The sequence below is a fragment of the Meles meles genome, chromosome 1, assembly GCF_922984935.1.
Source record: "Meles meles chromosome 1, mMelMel3.1 paternal haplotype, whole genome shotgun sequence".
Classification (NCBI taxonomy): domain Eukaryota; kingdom Metazoa; phylum Chordata; class Mammalia; order Carnivora; family Mustelidae; genus Meles; species Meles meles.
The window spans coordinates 608,670-623,309 of NC_060066.1; the positions used below are offsets into that span (position 1 = coordinate 608,670).

Genomic DNA, 14,640 nt, shown 5'->3' on the forward strand with positions numbered 1-14,640 from the left:
CGCCCCGCGCTGGCCTCCTGCGGCCTCTCCAGAAGGGCAAGCGGTGGACCCCTGTGTGGCGGGGGCGCCAGCAGCTCCCGACTCCGCCCGGGGCAGGGGGCTCCTTGGGACCCTCAGGGGGCTCCGACCCAGGCTGCTGTTGCTTGTCCGGGTGGCGCCACTGCGGGAGCCTCAGGCGAACTTCCCCAGGCGGCCCAGAGTCTCTGCAGCCTTCACGCGCACCAGGGGGGCTGGGTCCTTGAGCAGCAGCTGGAGCGCTGGGGGACGGGAGCGGGGGGACAGCGGGCTGCAGCCAAGGGTTGCCTGTGCAGCCCCTAGGGGACGCCCTGAGCCCCGGCCGCTGCCAACACCCCACCACGCAGCCGCGGGCCTGGGCCCACCTCCCTCCCAGTGCACACCCCCCCTCCCGCCCCCGCCCGCTGGGGCCACCCGCCCACCGCCCTCCTAAGACAGCCCTCTGCCGGGAGCGCCTGAGAGCCAACGGAAAGATAGTTTTTCCTTTTTTAGTGTTTTTTAAGCTCTTTTGGAACAGTTAAGAAGTTTCCGTGAATTACTAGAGACGATGAGGTCACCAGTGACAGGGGAAAAATCCTTGAAATCCAGGAAAATCACTTAGTCCCCCCTGGTGCCCACAGGTCAGTGAGGCCCCGCGCGGCGGATAGGTTGGGGGTGGGGTGGGGCAGGGCGGGGCGGGGCTTGCCCGGGGCTGACCTGCAGTGAGCGGCTCCAGGTCCACCTGCGGCCGGTGCTCTGCCTCCGCGTGCAGCACCAGGAACCCTGGGCGGCGGGGCGGGGGGATAGGGGCGTAGTCAGGGGTGGGCCAGGCAGGTGGGCGAGGCCCGAGGGGGCACGGCTCACCTGTGAGCATCGGGGCAGCAGCGCGGACGTCCTCCCAACTGCTCTTGAAGTAGAACAGGCTGGTGCTCACCAGGCGGCCCAGCAGGTCTGGGAAGTGGTGCATCTGCAGAGAGGCCATGAGCCGGCCCCCGGCCCGCCCTCGCGCGCCCCCGGCCCGCCCCCGCGCGCCCCCGGCCCTGGCCCTCACCAGGAGTTTGCAGGCGCAGTTGAGGAACTCCCCAAAGTGCAGGCCCCGCCCCTCCCGGAGGTGCTTCTGCAGGGCCGCGGTCAGCTCCTCGCACTTGAGGTTGGGGCCGCTCATGCACAGGGCGAACCTGCAGGCCTGCGGGTCGTCCGGGTGAGTCCCCGCGTCCGAGAGCCCGGCCCGCCCGGCCCCTGCGGGAGACTCACGCTGCTCACGGCGGCCTGGGGGTCCTGCAAGTGCAGCAGCAGGGGCACCAGCCCGCCCGCCACCTGCTCCAGGAACACGTCCTCGCAGCCCCCGCCGTGGCAGGCCTTGTTGAGGTGCCCGAAGAGGCGGACGGAGGCGGCGCGGAGCTCCGGCTTCTCCTGCGACGGCGGGGGCGGAGGGGCGGTGTCAGCCGGTGCGGGCCTCAGGCCTTTCCCCTATGCCACCCTCCTTGTCCCTGTGTAATGCGCACGTGCCCTGCCCAGCACGGGAACCCGGGGAGGGATGGGGAGGGGCTGGCAAGGACGAACAAGCCCTCGTGGGACTGCGGCGGGGCCGGGGAGGACCCCAGCCCCGTTACTCCAGAGGGTCTGCGGCGGGTACAGGGGTGACACCCAGGCTGTGGGGCCCACGTAGCAGGGTAGAGCTGGGGCCCAAGACTCAGAGAGGAGGTGCCGTGGGGGTGGGAGGAACGCGAGGCCCCGGCCAGCCTACGCTGTCGAAGAAGGGCCGGATGCGGATGGCCACGTGCAGCAGCACAGGCTGCAGGTCCTGGGGCTCCATCAGGTCCAGCAGCCTCACCAGGCCCACCATGGCCTCCAGGGCCACCAGGCTGTGAGGGTCGTCCCTGTCGTCCAGCCCGCCGAGCACAGCCGTCAGGACCTGGGGGCCATGGGCCTGCACCTGGCGGGGGTGGGGGGGTGGCAGTGCCCACATTCAGCTGTGCCCCGGGTCCCGCAGACCCGTCCCCATGGTGCTGCCCGCTGGCCCCCCACCCCCATGCCCAAGCCCAGCACCCACACAGCGCTCCTGACCTTGTCCGGGGAGCCGGAGGCAATGTTGGCCAGGCCTCGGAGCACCAGCCGCCGCACGCTGGCGCACGGGTCCTTCTGCCGGGCCACCAGGCTGTCCAGCAGCGACTCCAGGAGCATTAGGTCGTTCACCACGTTGCTGTTCAGCAGCTGGAAGCAGAGGTGCCGTGACCTCCCACTGCACGGACCCCGGGGCCTTGTCCCCTCCCCGGGCCTGGTCCAGACTTGCGGGGAGCAGCGCCCGTGGCCGAGGCCTCTTGTCTCTGACTCTCGACCCAGCTCACTTGGGGTCCATCATTTGGCACGGGCACGGTCGGCCGCAGAAGGGCTACCAAGGGAGGGATGCCTGGGGCCCAGCACAGGGCCCAGCACAGGGCCCAGCACGGACCGCACAGCCAAGGCCTCTCTTCATGGGGCGCACAGCGGGGCCGTCTCCCACCGGTGGGCCAGAGCATCCCCCGCCCTCGCAGGCCCCGTGGCCATCTGGAGCAAGTGACCCCTACCTCGGCCAGAAACCCCGTGGAGGTGACCCGCTGGATCTCGTATGTGCTGCCCTGCGTGCACACGAGCGCCGTCATCACCAGGGGCAGCCGGGGGCCCGCGAATTTGGCCATGGCGCTAGGGAGGGAGGCCAGCCGCACACTGTGAGCGTTGGGGCCTCGGGCTGCCCTGCCCCAACTCCCACGTGGACGTGAGGGCTGCCCTCGCCCCCTGCCCCAAGTTGTCAGCACAGCTGCCTTGGTGGCCTCCCCACTTGGCACACCCCCAGGGAGGTCCCCAGCCCAGCTATGCGGCAGGGCGGAGGGCCCTGGTCCTCATGTGCGGGGGTCCAGGACCCCAGACAGCCCACACCGAACCTGGCCAGCCGGGCGACCCCCTCCTCGTGCCCCGCCGAGGTCCTGAGCAGCTGCCAGCCTCCCTCCAGCTCCATGCGCTGCACCACGTCCTCGCTGCCGCCCCGGAGCAGCATGGCCTGCAGGGCCTCCACGGCAGAGCTGCGGGGACACGCGCGCACGGGTCTGGGGTTGCCACGGGCCCACATGGACAGACTCAGCCTCCTGGGGGGGGGTGTCTCGGGGCTGCCTGGCCCGTGTCCTGCCAGCAGCACCCTCTGGGGGGCCCCTCAGGCTCCCCCTGTCTCGAGCTGGGCACCAGGAGGGGGCTCTGGGCCCTCTGACCGCCCCATGACGGCAGGTGGGGGATGGCTGCAGGCAGTGGCCCCAAGGCCCCGGCACCGTCAGCGTCACAGCCTACGGAGTTTTCCCCTTGCCTTGACGACCTCCATTTAATTAAAACAAAAAACAGAAGAAAGGGCATAGAAAGCTGTCGAGAAAAGCGAAGCCGAAGGCAGGTCGGGGTCTGGTTTGCGAGGGGCCTTTGGATGAGCGGCAGGGGGAACCCGATGCGGGCAGCCGGAGGGGCAGGGTCCAAGAACGGGGCCCCCGCGCTCACAGGCGCACAGCCGCACCCCCCCCCCCGGGAGACCCCAGAGCCCAGGGAAGGGACAGCAGCTGGGGCTCCTTGCCAGTGAGGAAGGCAGCCCTGCCCACAGGCCGGGACTGGCCGGCGGCTGGCTGGGACGCGTCCAGCTCCACCTCGACGCAGCCGCTAGGGGGACGGCAGGTGCAGCTGTGCCTGCCGCCTCCGCCCAGCCCTGCCGGCACCTGCCTCTCGCGTCTCCCTTACCGGCGGCCAGAGCCCCCAGAGCGCAGCTGGGATTTAGCAACTGCCTTTTGCCCAGCTGACGCGGAAGCACTCGGCCGGCAGTCGGCAGGCTACGGGCGGGACGCCGCGGCCTGGGTCTCCGGAGAGCGCAGCATCGGCAGAACCCCGCCTGTAGCCCCGAGCACGCTCACCGGGGCTGTGGGGGTCGCACAGAGGATGCCGGGACCACAGCGCCGACCCTTCCCCGGCAAGTGGCCACCCCCCCGGGGCAGCGCACATGACGCTGGTACCGGCCGCGGGTTCCCGCCAGGCCTCCACGAGCGGCGGGGCTCTGTGACCCAGACGGCTCGTTCAGGGCCAGTTCCAGTTCTGACGGGCTGTGACCAAGCTCTAGTGCTGGGATGCAGGTCGGGCTGAGAAGTGTGTTAACCGCTTGGACACGGCACCACCGCGGCCTGTCCACCGTGCTGCCTGGGGCTCTTCGGATGGGGCCCTTCCCGGGGTCGGACTTCCGAGCCCTGGCCCTGCACCCCTCAGCTCAGGGGCGGCAGCTGGGGAGCCCGAAGGGGGCTTGTAGCCCTGCAGCTCCCAGGCCATGGCACCAAGTCCATCCGCATTGTCCGTGTGGTCTGCGCAGAACCAGAAGGCTCTGGCGAACGGTCTCTGGCAGAAGGCGTGAGTGGCTCCTGCGGTGGGGCAGCCCGGTGGGCTTGGGGAGGGGACAAGCCAATGCTGCCCGCTGCGCGCCCCAGGGCCCCTTCTGACCCCGCAGGCAGCCTGAGCTCACTGTCCCTCCGGATTCCTGTGTCGCCCTGTGGTCTGGGGCAGTCACCTGGAGCCCTGAGGTGCCTCAGGAATGAGCCCAGAGACCAGGACAGGCAGGCAGGTGTCCCAGCGCCAGAAGCTCTGGCGACCGCGGCTGGCAGGCCGCTCCAGCCGCTGGCCTGCTGCCCCAGGACCCCGGGCCCACTTGGTAGAGGCCACAAGGTGCCCACACCCCAGTGACAGCTGCAGGGCAGGGGCTGTAGAGGCTGGTGGTGTGGGGCAGCTGCCGAGCCCCCTCCGCGGGGCTGGGCGTCTGGAGAGCCTGACGCGGCGGGAGGGCGGCGGAAAGCCAGAGCTGTGGCACCCGTAGGGCCGTAAGTGGGGGCTCAGCCCGCGATCCCCTGCACCCAACGCTCCCCGTGGCTCCACGTTCCAGAGGAGACAGGACTCTGGACCTACCAGCGTCCTACAAGCCCCTGCAGGCCACGGGGAAGCGGCAACCGCCTCCCCCACAGCCCTTTGCCCGGACTGTGGGGCCCGGGACGTCATCCCCGGGGGAAGTGCCAGTGTCCCAGACACAAAGCAGCCCCTGAGCCAAGCCCCCAAGGCCTGGCCTGCGCTTCCGGTCCTGTCCCTGACTGCCAGGATGCCGGGCGGGCTTGCACACGCGTGCACACACACGGGCTCATGCCACAGTGCCGGGGGCAGTGGGGGGGGCCCGCCTACCTGCAGGGCTCGAGGGTCCTGGGGGCTGGAGCAGAGGCCGCGCTCCTCCTCTCCTTGGCCTGCAGGGTCCGCGGCAGCACGACGCCCACGGTGCAGCTGACCCGCAGCAGCAGCGCCGCGAACAGCTGCGGGTAGAGCCCGAGCACCGCGGGCCCGGACGCCGGCACGCTCATGACCTCATATAGCGCACACGTGGCCTGGGGACAGGGGCCGCTTCAGGCTCAGCCCTCCCTCAGGGGCTGGCCACGGTGAAGGCCGGGCCCTGCACCCCAAAACCGGCCCAGCCCGCGGCCCATGTTGGCATGCAGCCGGATGCGTGGGGGAGCTCGGCCCCGGGGAAGGCTGCAGCCTACAGCTGGGCCATCAGGGGCCACCCTGGGGACAGGCCTCCCGCCCTCTGTGCTCGGTTCCATAGCAGGAGGGGGAGGGAATTCTCGCAGCTGCGTTACTGCTGAGAATGTTGCCAAGCGGGCTTACTTTTTTCTGCAGGATGAAACGGAGTCAATGCCCTTGGGGACCAACACCTGTGGGGCCTTTACGAGCCGGGCCGGCGCCCGCACCCCCGTTAGCTGCCAGGTGCCTGAAGGGTGGCACCCGGGCCACCTGTGGGGTCCTCTCGCCGGAAGCAGCACGGCCCCTCGCCCGGCCTCCTCGGCGAGCAGGGGGAAGGCCGCGCGGGGCCCCGCACGTCAGCCCCGGGGCCCCACTCACCGCAAGGGGTAGCAGAGTGGCCTCGCGGCCCGGGGAGCTGCTCAGCAGGAAGGTCCGGGTCTCCTTGAACGGGACGTCCCTGCTCATCTTGTCCAGCAGCAGCCCCAGGACCTGCGTGGTGAGGCCGGGCTCCACAGCCAGCGCCCGCCACAGAGTGCAGGTGTGGCTGGAACAGGGCGGAAGGCCCGTCACCCCAGGTCACTGCCGGCCCCGCACCGCACCGTGGCTCCCCGACGCGCCCGCGAGCCTTCACTCCCACCAGCTGGGAGACGACCCCCTGACCTCGCATCCCATCCAACCCGCCCCTGCCCCGGGGGTCTGGGATGCGAGCGGCTGGCCACAGAGAGCAGGGAGAATGAGGCGACTGAGAAGACGGGCCCTGAGGCCCCCTGGGAGGTTTTCCCGGAGGAGAGCGCGTTCTGCAGGCCCCGGCCAGAGCAAGCCGGGCGAACCAGGCCCCGGGAGCACGGCTGCCCCAGTCTTCGGGCCCGCACAGAAACGACGCGCGTCAAACATCTGGTGCGACCTGGACCTTCCGAAGAGCAGTTTGGAAGGAACAGCCACCACCCTTCCCCCAAGACACGGGAGGTCTGGCGCCAGCTCAGCCCAGCCGCGCCCTCGGTGACGGGGACCCCCGCCGGGAGAGGTCCCCTTGAACTCAGTACAAGAGCCGGGAGGGACAGAAAGGTGAGGAAGAGGAGGATGAGTCTCCAAGAGAAAAAGGAAGGAAAGTGTGCAGGACTGAGGACAGACGCTGGCGGCCTGGCCCAGCCCCCCACCCGCGCACGGAAAGACCTGTCAGACCAGACTCCCGACTCCAGGGAACGTTCAAGGGCAGCTGGGCGAGGGCACCTTCCCATCCCAGAGGCGGAGCCCACAGACTCTCAGTGGGGAGACACCAAGGACCCACCGCGCAGAAGGAAAGCGACACGGGCCAAGCTGCGGCCGACATGACCAAACACGCGTGCCCAGCAGGAGGCCAGGGTGTGGCGCTTCGATGGGGACACGGGGAGGCGCTGGGCATGGCAGCTGGTGGGCCCCCGTCCACCTGTGTCCAGGGCAGGGCCCAGCACCTTCTGACCTCAGACATCGGGCCTCTGCAGACGCTGCCACGGCAGGGAGCGGGCGCAGCATGTTCCAATCACTTTGCTTATGGGCGGATTTCAATTTCGTATGATCTTTCACAAGCCACAAAGTATTATTATTTTGATTTCCTTTCCTAACCACTCGTAAGCCCATCGTGAGCTCACACGTTGGACAAAAACCAGTTGCTGGCCGGATCGGGCCCACAGCTGCCCCGTCAGATGCCTGGGCTGGGACAGTTTGACTCTTGTGCATAAACTGGGGGTGGGCTGCCTGCAGCGACCCCCCCCAGCACGTGTGCCCCAGGCAGAGACCGGGCTTCGTCAAGGAAGCCAGAGGAAACGCCGGCGGCTCTTCTAGCGGTTTCTGTTATCTGAGCTCACGACGGAGCGAAGCGTGTGTCTAGCGACAGCAGTCAGACGGCGGGACATTTCGCGGCGGTTCAAGTGAGGGGCACACGGGCACTGCTGGGGGGTGGACACTTCCCTGCCCTTCCCATCCCGGCCCGTGGATGGTGCCAGTGACGCCTCCGCGAAAGGAGAAGCCATGGGACGAGTGACGAGCAAAGGGGCAGGGACCTACAGGAGCTGCGCGACCGGCGGGCCACAGGCCACAGCCAGACCCTTCTGTGTCCGCCGTGTCCATGCAGAGGCCCAGAGGGAACCCCACGTGCAACAGCCCAAGTTGCCCGAGGGAGGTGCTTGTGAGCCGGGCTCTGTGCACACCGGCTCACTCTCAGGGCCTCGGCTAGAACAGAAGTGGGGTGTGACCTCTGAACTAATTCGGAGGCCAAACAAATTCACAAAATAGGCCCAGTCAAGCTAAAAAGAGACAAGAAAGAAGTTCGAGAGAGAAGAGGCGAGGCGGAGAAGTCACAGCGGGGGCGGGGCTCCCGTCGCGCCAGCCAGGGAACGCAGCCATCTGCGTCGGAAGGCCAGGCAGACAAGGGTGACGGGGCCAGGACAGCTGACGACGTACCCCAACGTTGGGAGCATCCCTGAGGAAGAGAGGCGTCCCGACCGGGCGGCAGGCCTCCACACAACCTCAGCAAAACACAGCCAACACGAGTCAGGGAGAGGAGCGTGCACAGCTGCCAGCCAGGGGTGGGGGAGCCCCCACATGGGGCACGGAGGAGCCCGGCACGGGAGCTCAGAGGCCTTGCCAGCAGCGAAGGCAGGACCAGGGCGCAGGCCTCGGGCAGAGAGAGACCCTCTCCTTTGACGGTCACTGGCAGGAAGTCAGGAGCTGGAAGTGCGAGGGGGGGACCCTGCCCAGCGGAGCAAGGGTCTGTGTGCACTGACGCAGGAGGGGCTGGTGACAGGCGGGACCCTCGAGTCCCGTGTGTGAGCTGGACCCCAGTCCCCACGCCGGCTGGCAGCTGCCACATACCTGTCAAAGGGCAGGGGGCTGCCCAGGAGGCTGGCCACCACGGCGGCGCAGTGCTGGGACGCCAGGAGGTACATGCTGTGCTGGGCGGCCTGCAGGATGTCCTCCTCCCGGGTGTCCCGCAGCTTCGAGCGGAGCACGCTCACGAGCTCAGGTACCTGCGGGCAGGGGGCCATGGAGGTCAGGCCCTGGGCCCACCCCCACAGCCCGAGCCATTCCAGAGCCCGCAGAGCACCGGGCCCTGGGGAGAGCGGCTGGCCGTGAGCCCCACTCAGCGGGGCCGTGGGGAGGGGAGCCCCACAGATCACACTGCTGGCCACCAGACCGAAGGGAGAAGGCAAGAGCCTGGCACCCTCGGGCGGAGTCGCCATTGCCCGAGAACAAGGACCTAGACTCCACATGGGAGTAACAAGCGCCTGCCAGGCCAGCCAGGGGCTGGGGGTGCCAAGGGCACACGGGGCGGCGGTCTGTGGGGCGCGTGCCGCTGGGGTGCACATGGCGGTCACCAGCCCCTACAGGGCCCTCATAGCCCCGGGCAGGGACACGCAGCTTCTGGCCCCTGGAACGGCACGCACAGCCACCCGCGCCAGGCGACGAGGTGAATGGTGCGTTGGGACAGGGAGGACCAGGAAGCGGATGCTGGCTCTTGGGCTGTGCTGGGGCACGGGTGGCAGGCCGCCGTCGTCCCAGAAGCCGGAGGGGCCATTGGGTGCAAGCAGCAGGCAGAGTGCGACCGCGGGCGGCCTGTGCCCCTGCCCCGCCCTGGTCCAGCAGGCCCTATTCTGGGCATGGCCTCGTCACCGCGGGTCCCCGGGCTGACGCAGAGGGGTCGCTGGCCCCAAGCACTGAGATCCACGACCCTGGGGGCTGCATAGTGGCAGACACGGGTCTGAGAGGACAGCAGACGAGACGGCGGCAGGCACACGGTCCCCTGGACGAGGGCAGCTGGCAGACCCGTGCACTGCCCCTGCTGGGTGCCCGGGAGGCAGGAGCAGCAGGAAAGGCCACGGCTGTGACGCTGGAAGGTTCCAGGCCAGGCCCAGGCCGGCCAGCAAGGGCACATGGGGCCCGAGGCTGGGGAGGGGCCGTGGGAGGGTCTGGCTGGGTTGCAGGCCTCCCCTGCTGTCACTGTCGCTTCTCAAGACTCGAGACCACGACGACACTCTTTTACAGCTTTGGGTACAGAAAGCAGATTAGTGCACTCACGCCAGGACTGTCCTCCCACTGACCTGGCCGTCACTGCCTTCTAGGCCCCACCAGTCAGGGCCCCGCCACAGGGAGCCGCGTCCTCTCCAGGCCGGCCGGGGGAGTCCCAGCAGTGAGGACGTGCTGAGCCGGGAGGGGTGTCTTCCACGCCAGCTGGGCCTGGGGTCCTGTTCCCGCCGGAGCAGCGGTGTCCACAGGAACCCCCCGCCCCCCGAGTCCAGGCCTGGACGCGCTCCACTCTCCCGGGCTCTGGGCCTGGACACACGGGCTGCGCGTGCGCTGGGCTGCGACCACGGCTGCCGGCCCACCTGACTTCCGCGTCCCTCGGGCGGTTCTGCAGGCGCAGGAGGGAGCGGCTTCCCCCGGTCGCCCACTTCGGGTGCTGGCTCTGCCCGACTCGCCAGGTGTTTCCTCCCGGCTGGTTTGCTGGGTTTATCCTGTGTCTCTGATACTTTCCTTGCTTCTGCCTGTTTCGCTCAGCACCTAGAACCCCGGTGCAGGGCTGCGGAGGCTCTCGGCCCAGGGTCGGCTCCAGTGAGCCAGCCCCGTCCTGTCCTAGGATGGGGGTCTGCGTTCCGACGGCCCACCGCGTGGGGCTTGGCCTGCTTGGTCGTTCTGGCTCAGCTTTACTCGCACGGTGCCCCTGCTCTCGCTCTCCTGCTCCGTGGGTCCTTCCCGGCGCCTTTGCACCTAGGACCACTCGCCACGGAGCCCACCCGCTGTACGTGGGCAACTCGGGGGTCTCTGGGGTGCCCAGAGCGTCAGGCAGCCGCACCCACCTATCCAAGAGCGTCCCCGTCACCCCAAGAAACGTCACGTGCATCAGCCACCCCGCCCCGCCCTGGCAGCCAGCAGCCCCCCGGCCTTCCATGCGAACGTCGGAGCTGTGCACTCACACCCCAGGCCTTTGGTGCCTCGTGTCTTGAGTTTTGCACATGTCTCCCAGGCGGTGCACAGGCAGCGGGTTTCGGCTTCGTTCCGCTCGGCTGCTGAAGCAGGATTCGTTGTGCGGGAGCGCATTTGACTCCCGTGTAGGCTGTGTCCCTCGTTTGGCCGTTACGGACAGTGCTGCTGTGAGCGTCCACGTCCGAGTCTCCGTGTGGCTGTCCTACTTCTCTGGGGCACAGGCCCGCAGGGAGCCGCCGGGCCACAGGCTGCCTGCCCCGGTGCCAGCCCCATGCTGTTGACGTCTCGTCCGTTCTGTTCCCTCGGCTTCCCCTGCACGCTCCCTGCCACCCACAGAAGGCCCTTCTCCGCCTTCCGGCACCACGGAGGTCAGGAGCCTGCGGCAGCTGCCCGGTCCTGCCCTCTGTGCTCAGTCGTACAATGCGCCCTAGTTCACGCTGTGTCCAGTCGCGCGTCACCCCCGAGGACCACATCTTCTGATTTGATGTCAGAGAAGCTGACCCTCTAACAGCGTCCTGGCGTCTCTAGGACGTCCCCCTGCCAAGCTCTGCCAGGACAGGAACGGAAACGGCAGCCCGCCATGGCGTCCGTGGGCACAAGAGGCCAGTGTGCCATGGCCCCCGTGAGACTCTGGTGGCCGGAGATCCACAGTGCGGGCCTGGGAGTCAGGAACACCGCGTGGGAAGGGCCCTGTCTGTGAACCTGAGCTGGAAAGGACATTTGGGGAAAAGCAGCACCATGAGCACCAGCCCGCCAGCTCGGGGTGAGGGGCCGAGAGGAGCCCGGAGCTACCGTGAGCGGCGAGACCGAAAACTAGAAAACTCCTAGGAAGAAAGAAAAGCTTTGTGGCACTGGTTTGGCGATGACTTCCCGGCTGTGACCCAAAGAACAGGCAACAAAAGCAAAAATATCAGGGTGCCTGGGGGGGTCAGTTAGGAGCTTCTGCCTTTAGCTCAGGTCGTGATCCCTGGATTGAGCCCCGAATCGGGCTCCCTGCTCCATGGGAAGCCTGCTTCTCCCTCTGCTTGGGCTTGCTCTAATAAATAAATTAAAATCTTTTCAAAAAGTGGGCAAAAATATAGGACTACATCAAACTTAAAAGCTCCCGCGAGCGGTACCTGACTGGCTCAGCTGGTCGAGCACACACTTCTTGGTCTCAGCGTCATGAGCTCAAGCTCCACACTGGGTGTAGAGCTTTCTTTTAAAAACGAAAACAAACGGCGCCTGGGGGGCTCAGTTGTTAAGCATCTGCCTTCAGCTCAGTTCGATCCCGATCCCGGGGTCCTGGGATCAAGCCCTCTGTCGCACTCCCTGCTCAGCGAGAAGCCTGCTTCTCCCTCTCCCACTACTTGTGTTCCCTCTCTGTCTCTGTCAAATAAATAAAACCTTTAAAAAAAAACCAACAACACTTTTATGCATCAAAGGACACAGCCCGCGGAGTGAGGAGGAGCCCTAGAGTCTGTAACGTCTGGAATAACGTCTGTAAACCACACACACCTGATGTCGCACCGGCACTCGGAACACGCGCAACCTCTGCGACCCAATGACGGGTCCAACGACAGGACGTTAAACCAGGCCAAGGACACAGACAGATGCGTCCCCAGAGAAGACGTACGCACAGCCACCAAGCACACCAGGAGACGCCCACCGTCACTCATCACGCGGGAACTGACAGCAAAACCAGTCCGAAGTACCAGCTGGCGCCCGGCGGGACGCACACTACAAGCCAGACCTCCGGCCGGCAGGCCCTGTCATGGCTGCGCCCCCTTCCCCCACTCCTGCTGCAGCTCTCCTCCCAGGTCCCGGCTCTGCCCACCGGGCCGCGCCCGCTGCAGCGCCCGCTGCAGCCCCCGCTGGGAACTGGCTTCGGTGTCCCACGGCCCTGCCCAGCGCTCTCCCATCTGTCTTGAGAAAGTGCTCGTGATGCGGGCACACTCCCCCGCGCGTGCCCGCCTCCACCACAGAGCACGTGCCCTGCACGTATAAAGTACTTCCACACCAGCAAGAGCACAGACAGCCCAGACGAGAGGTGGGCAGAACACTGGTGTCTTCACAAAGGAGGACCCCCGAGTCGCCAGCACACACGGACGGACGGTTCGACCGTATCGGCCGCCAGAGAGACGCAGACTGAATGTGTCTGCGGAGCCCTTGCGCGCTCGGCAGAAAGGGTGTGCGTGGGAGTTGGCCACGATGGGGCTCGCCAGGGCCCTACCTGCTGCTGGCCGGAGGTGAGCTGCCTGGAAAGCCAGTGGCAGAGCTCGGCGGGGGCCTCTCCTGCAGGCCACCGTGCTTCCCCCAGTATATCCCCAACAGACACGCGCCCTCATGTCAAAGGACCTGAGCTCTGACAGCTCGTGTCAAGACTGCCCAGACTAAAAAAAAAAGAAAAAAAAAAAAAGACTGCCCAGACTGGGGCACTGGGTGAAAGCCTCTGCCTTCAGCTTGGGTCATGATCCCAGGGTCCTGGGATCGAGCCCCGCATCGGGCTCTCTGCTCAGCCGGGAGCCTGCTTCCTCTCTCTCTCTGCCTGCCTCTCTGCCTACTTGTGATCTCTGTCAAATAAATAAATAAATAATCTTTTAAACAACAACAAAAAAAAGACTGCCCAGACTGGGAACTGAGGCCGGAGGCGCGATGCACAGGACAAGGGGAGCACTCTGCTTAAGCAGGAGTGAGGCGGGACTGAGCGAGGCAGCAACATGCACGACCAGGTCACCACTGGGCGGCGCTGCACGCAGGCCCTGGAGGAGTCTGGGCTCCGCGCCGCCCTGTGGGGTGCCGGTGTAGGGACCAGGGGCTGGGAGACTGACAGGGGCTCTGCTTGTGCACGTCTGGGGGCACTCCCGGGGCTGGGTGCTTCGGACAAGTCCGTTCACATGCTTTCCAGGCGCAGGACAGGGCAGGCACCCCCGGACCCTTGGAGCCTGCCTCACCCCTACAGGGGCCTGTCGGTCTGCCGGGGACACAGAGCAGCTGGCAGTGCACTCTTGGGAACAACTGCGTAGACAGCCACCGAGCTCCGCCAAGAGGCCCAGAGGCAGGGTGAACGCACGGGCAGACGGAGCGGGCGGCACCTGAGTGTCCCGCGCACGGCCTCTCCGGGGCCGCTGGCGGCGGGGCTCTCCCGGTCCTGCAGCAGAGCGCCCACCCAGCGGCCACTCGCTAACGGGCTCCCTACACCTTACCCCTGCATCTCTTCCCTTTGCTCCCTCCCCCCCCAACTTCTCAGCAGTCACCTGGGCCCAGTTCGCACCTGTCTTCGGCCGGAAGCGAGAACCCAGTGCTTATCCAGCCGGCAGTGCAAGAGGACAGGAGCCAGAACCACGGGAGCCCCAGCGCCGGCAGCCGGCCCCGGCCCCGCCCCCCACCCCAGGCCCCGCCCCCGCACCTTCTCCAGGAGCACGTTGCCTCGCTCCTTCAGCAGGCAGTTGATCATGACGGTAGCAGCCCGAGAACAGTTCTTGTCGGGGTCGCCCAGCCCCTCAAACATGGTCAGCAAGAGGCTGATGAGTTGCTCTGGCGGGAGGCGCTTCGCAATGATCTAGCAGGACGGTTGTGTCAGAAGAACTGCGAGGGTGGGGACCGGCGCCCTTCCGGGCAGACCCAACATCCCGGGTCGGCGGCTGCCCAAGGGCTGCCCCCACTTCCGCCTGCTCACGCCCCTCCTCCAGCCTTCCTTACCCTGTCCCGGCACCAGGGGCGGTGGTGGCTCACATGGGAGCCTTGTCCACACTGACACCCCGCCAGGCCACGGGCACGGGCCCCAGGGCCTGCCTACCCCGGCCCCTGGAAGGTGGTGCCTGTAGCACAGCCCCGGGCCGAGTGCCCTCCTTGGAGGCCCCTCCTGACCTGCAGCAGCTGGGATGCCTGGGGGGAGGGGGCGGAGGGGTCTCTGCGGGCACAGTGGCTCTGGAGCTCTGCAGACCAGAGTCAAGGGCAGACAGTAATGCATCCCACCCAACAGCCCCCTCCTTGTCCTCTCGGCCCAGCAGAGCCCCGAGCTCAGCGCTCCAGCGCAGAAGCAGCGCTCAGGCTGGACGAGGTCACAAAAGCACGCGCACAGAAGCCACGGCAGAAAGGTGGCTGGACATCCGCCACGTCTCACCCCAGCCACCCACACCCTTGCCATCCACC

At 67.2% G+C, this 14,640-nt stretch overlaps 1 protein-coding gene across 8 annotated transcripts in view; it reads right to left on the minus strand.

Annotated features, from left to right (window-relative positions):
• Window positions 1-32: 32 nt before the first annotated feature.
• MROH1 (maestro heat like repeat family member 1) overlaps window positions 33-14,640 on the minus strand; it is a 59,274-nt gene continuing 44,666 nt past the window's right edge. For 6 of the 8 annotated variants that reach the window (XM_046024243.1, XM_046024279.1, XM_046024259.1 and 3 more), the window contains 13 exons: window positions 13,895-14,047; window positions 8,398-8,552; window positions 5,926-6,091; window positions 5,215-5,411; window positions 2,916-3,053; window positions 2,562-2,676; window positions 2,062-2,208; window positions 1,742-1,930; window positions 1,249-1,407; window positions 1,046-1,180; window positions 859-961; window positions 712-777; window positions 33-257 (listed from right to left, as the gene is read on the minus strand). In XM_046024243.1, coding sequence (XP_045880199.1) covers window positions 172-257; window positions 712-777; window positions 859-961; window positions 1,046-1,180; window positions 1,249-1,407; window positions 1,742-1,930; window positions 2,062-2,208; window positions 2,562-2,676; window positions 2,916-3,053; window positions 5,215-5,411; window positions 5,926-6,091; window positions 8,398-8,552; window positions 13,895-14,047 — 1,809 coding nt within the window. In that variant the 3' untranslated portion in view covers window positions 33-171. The other 2 variants (XR_006820992.1, XM_046024291.1) reach the window with 2 other exon arrangements.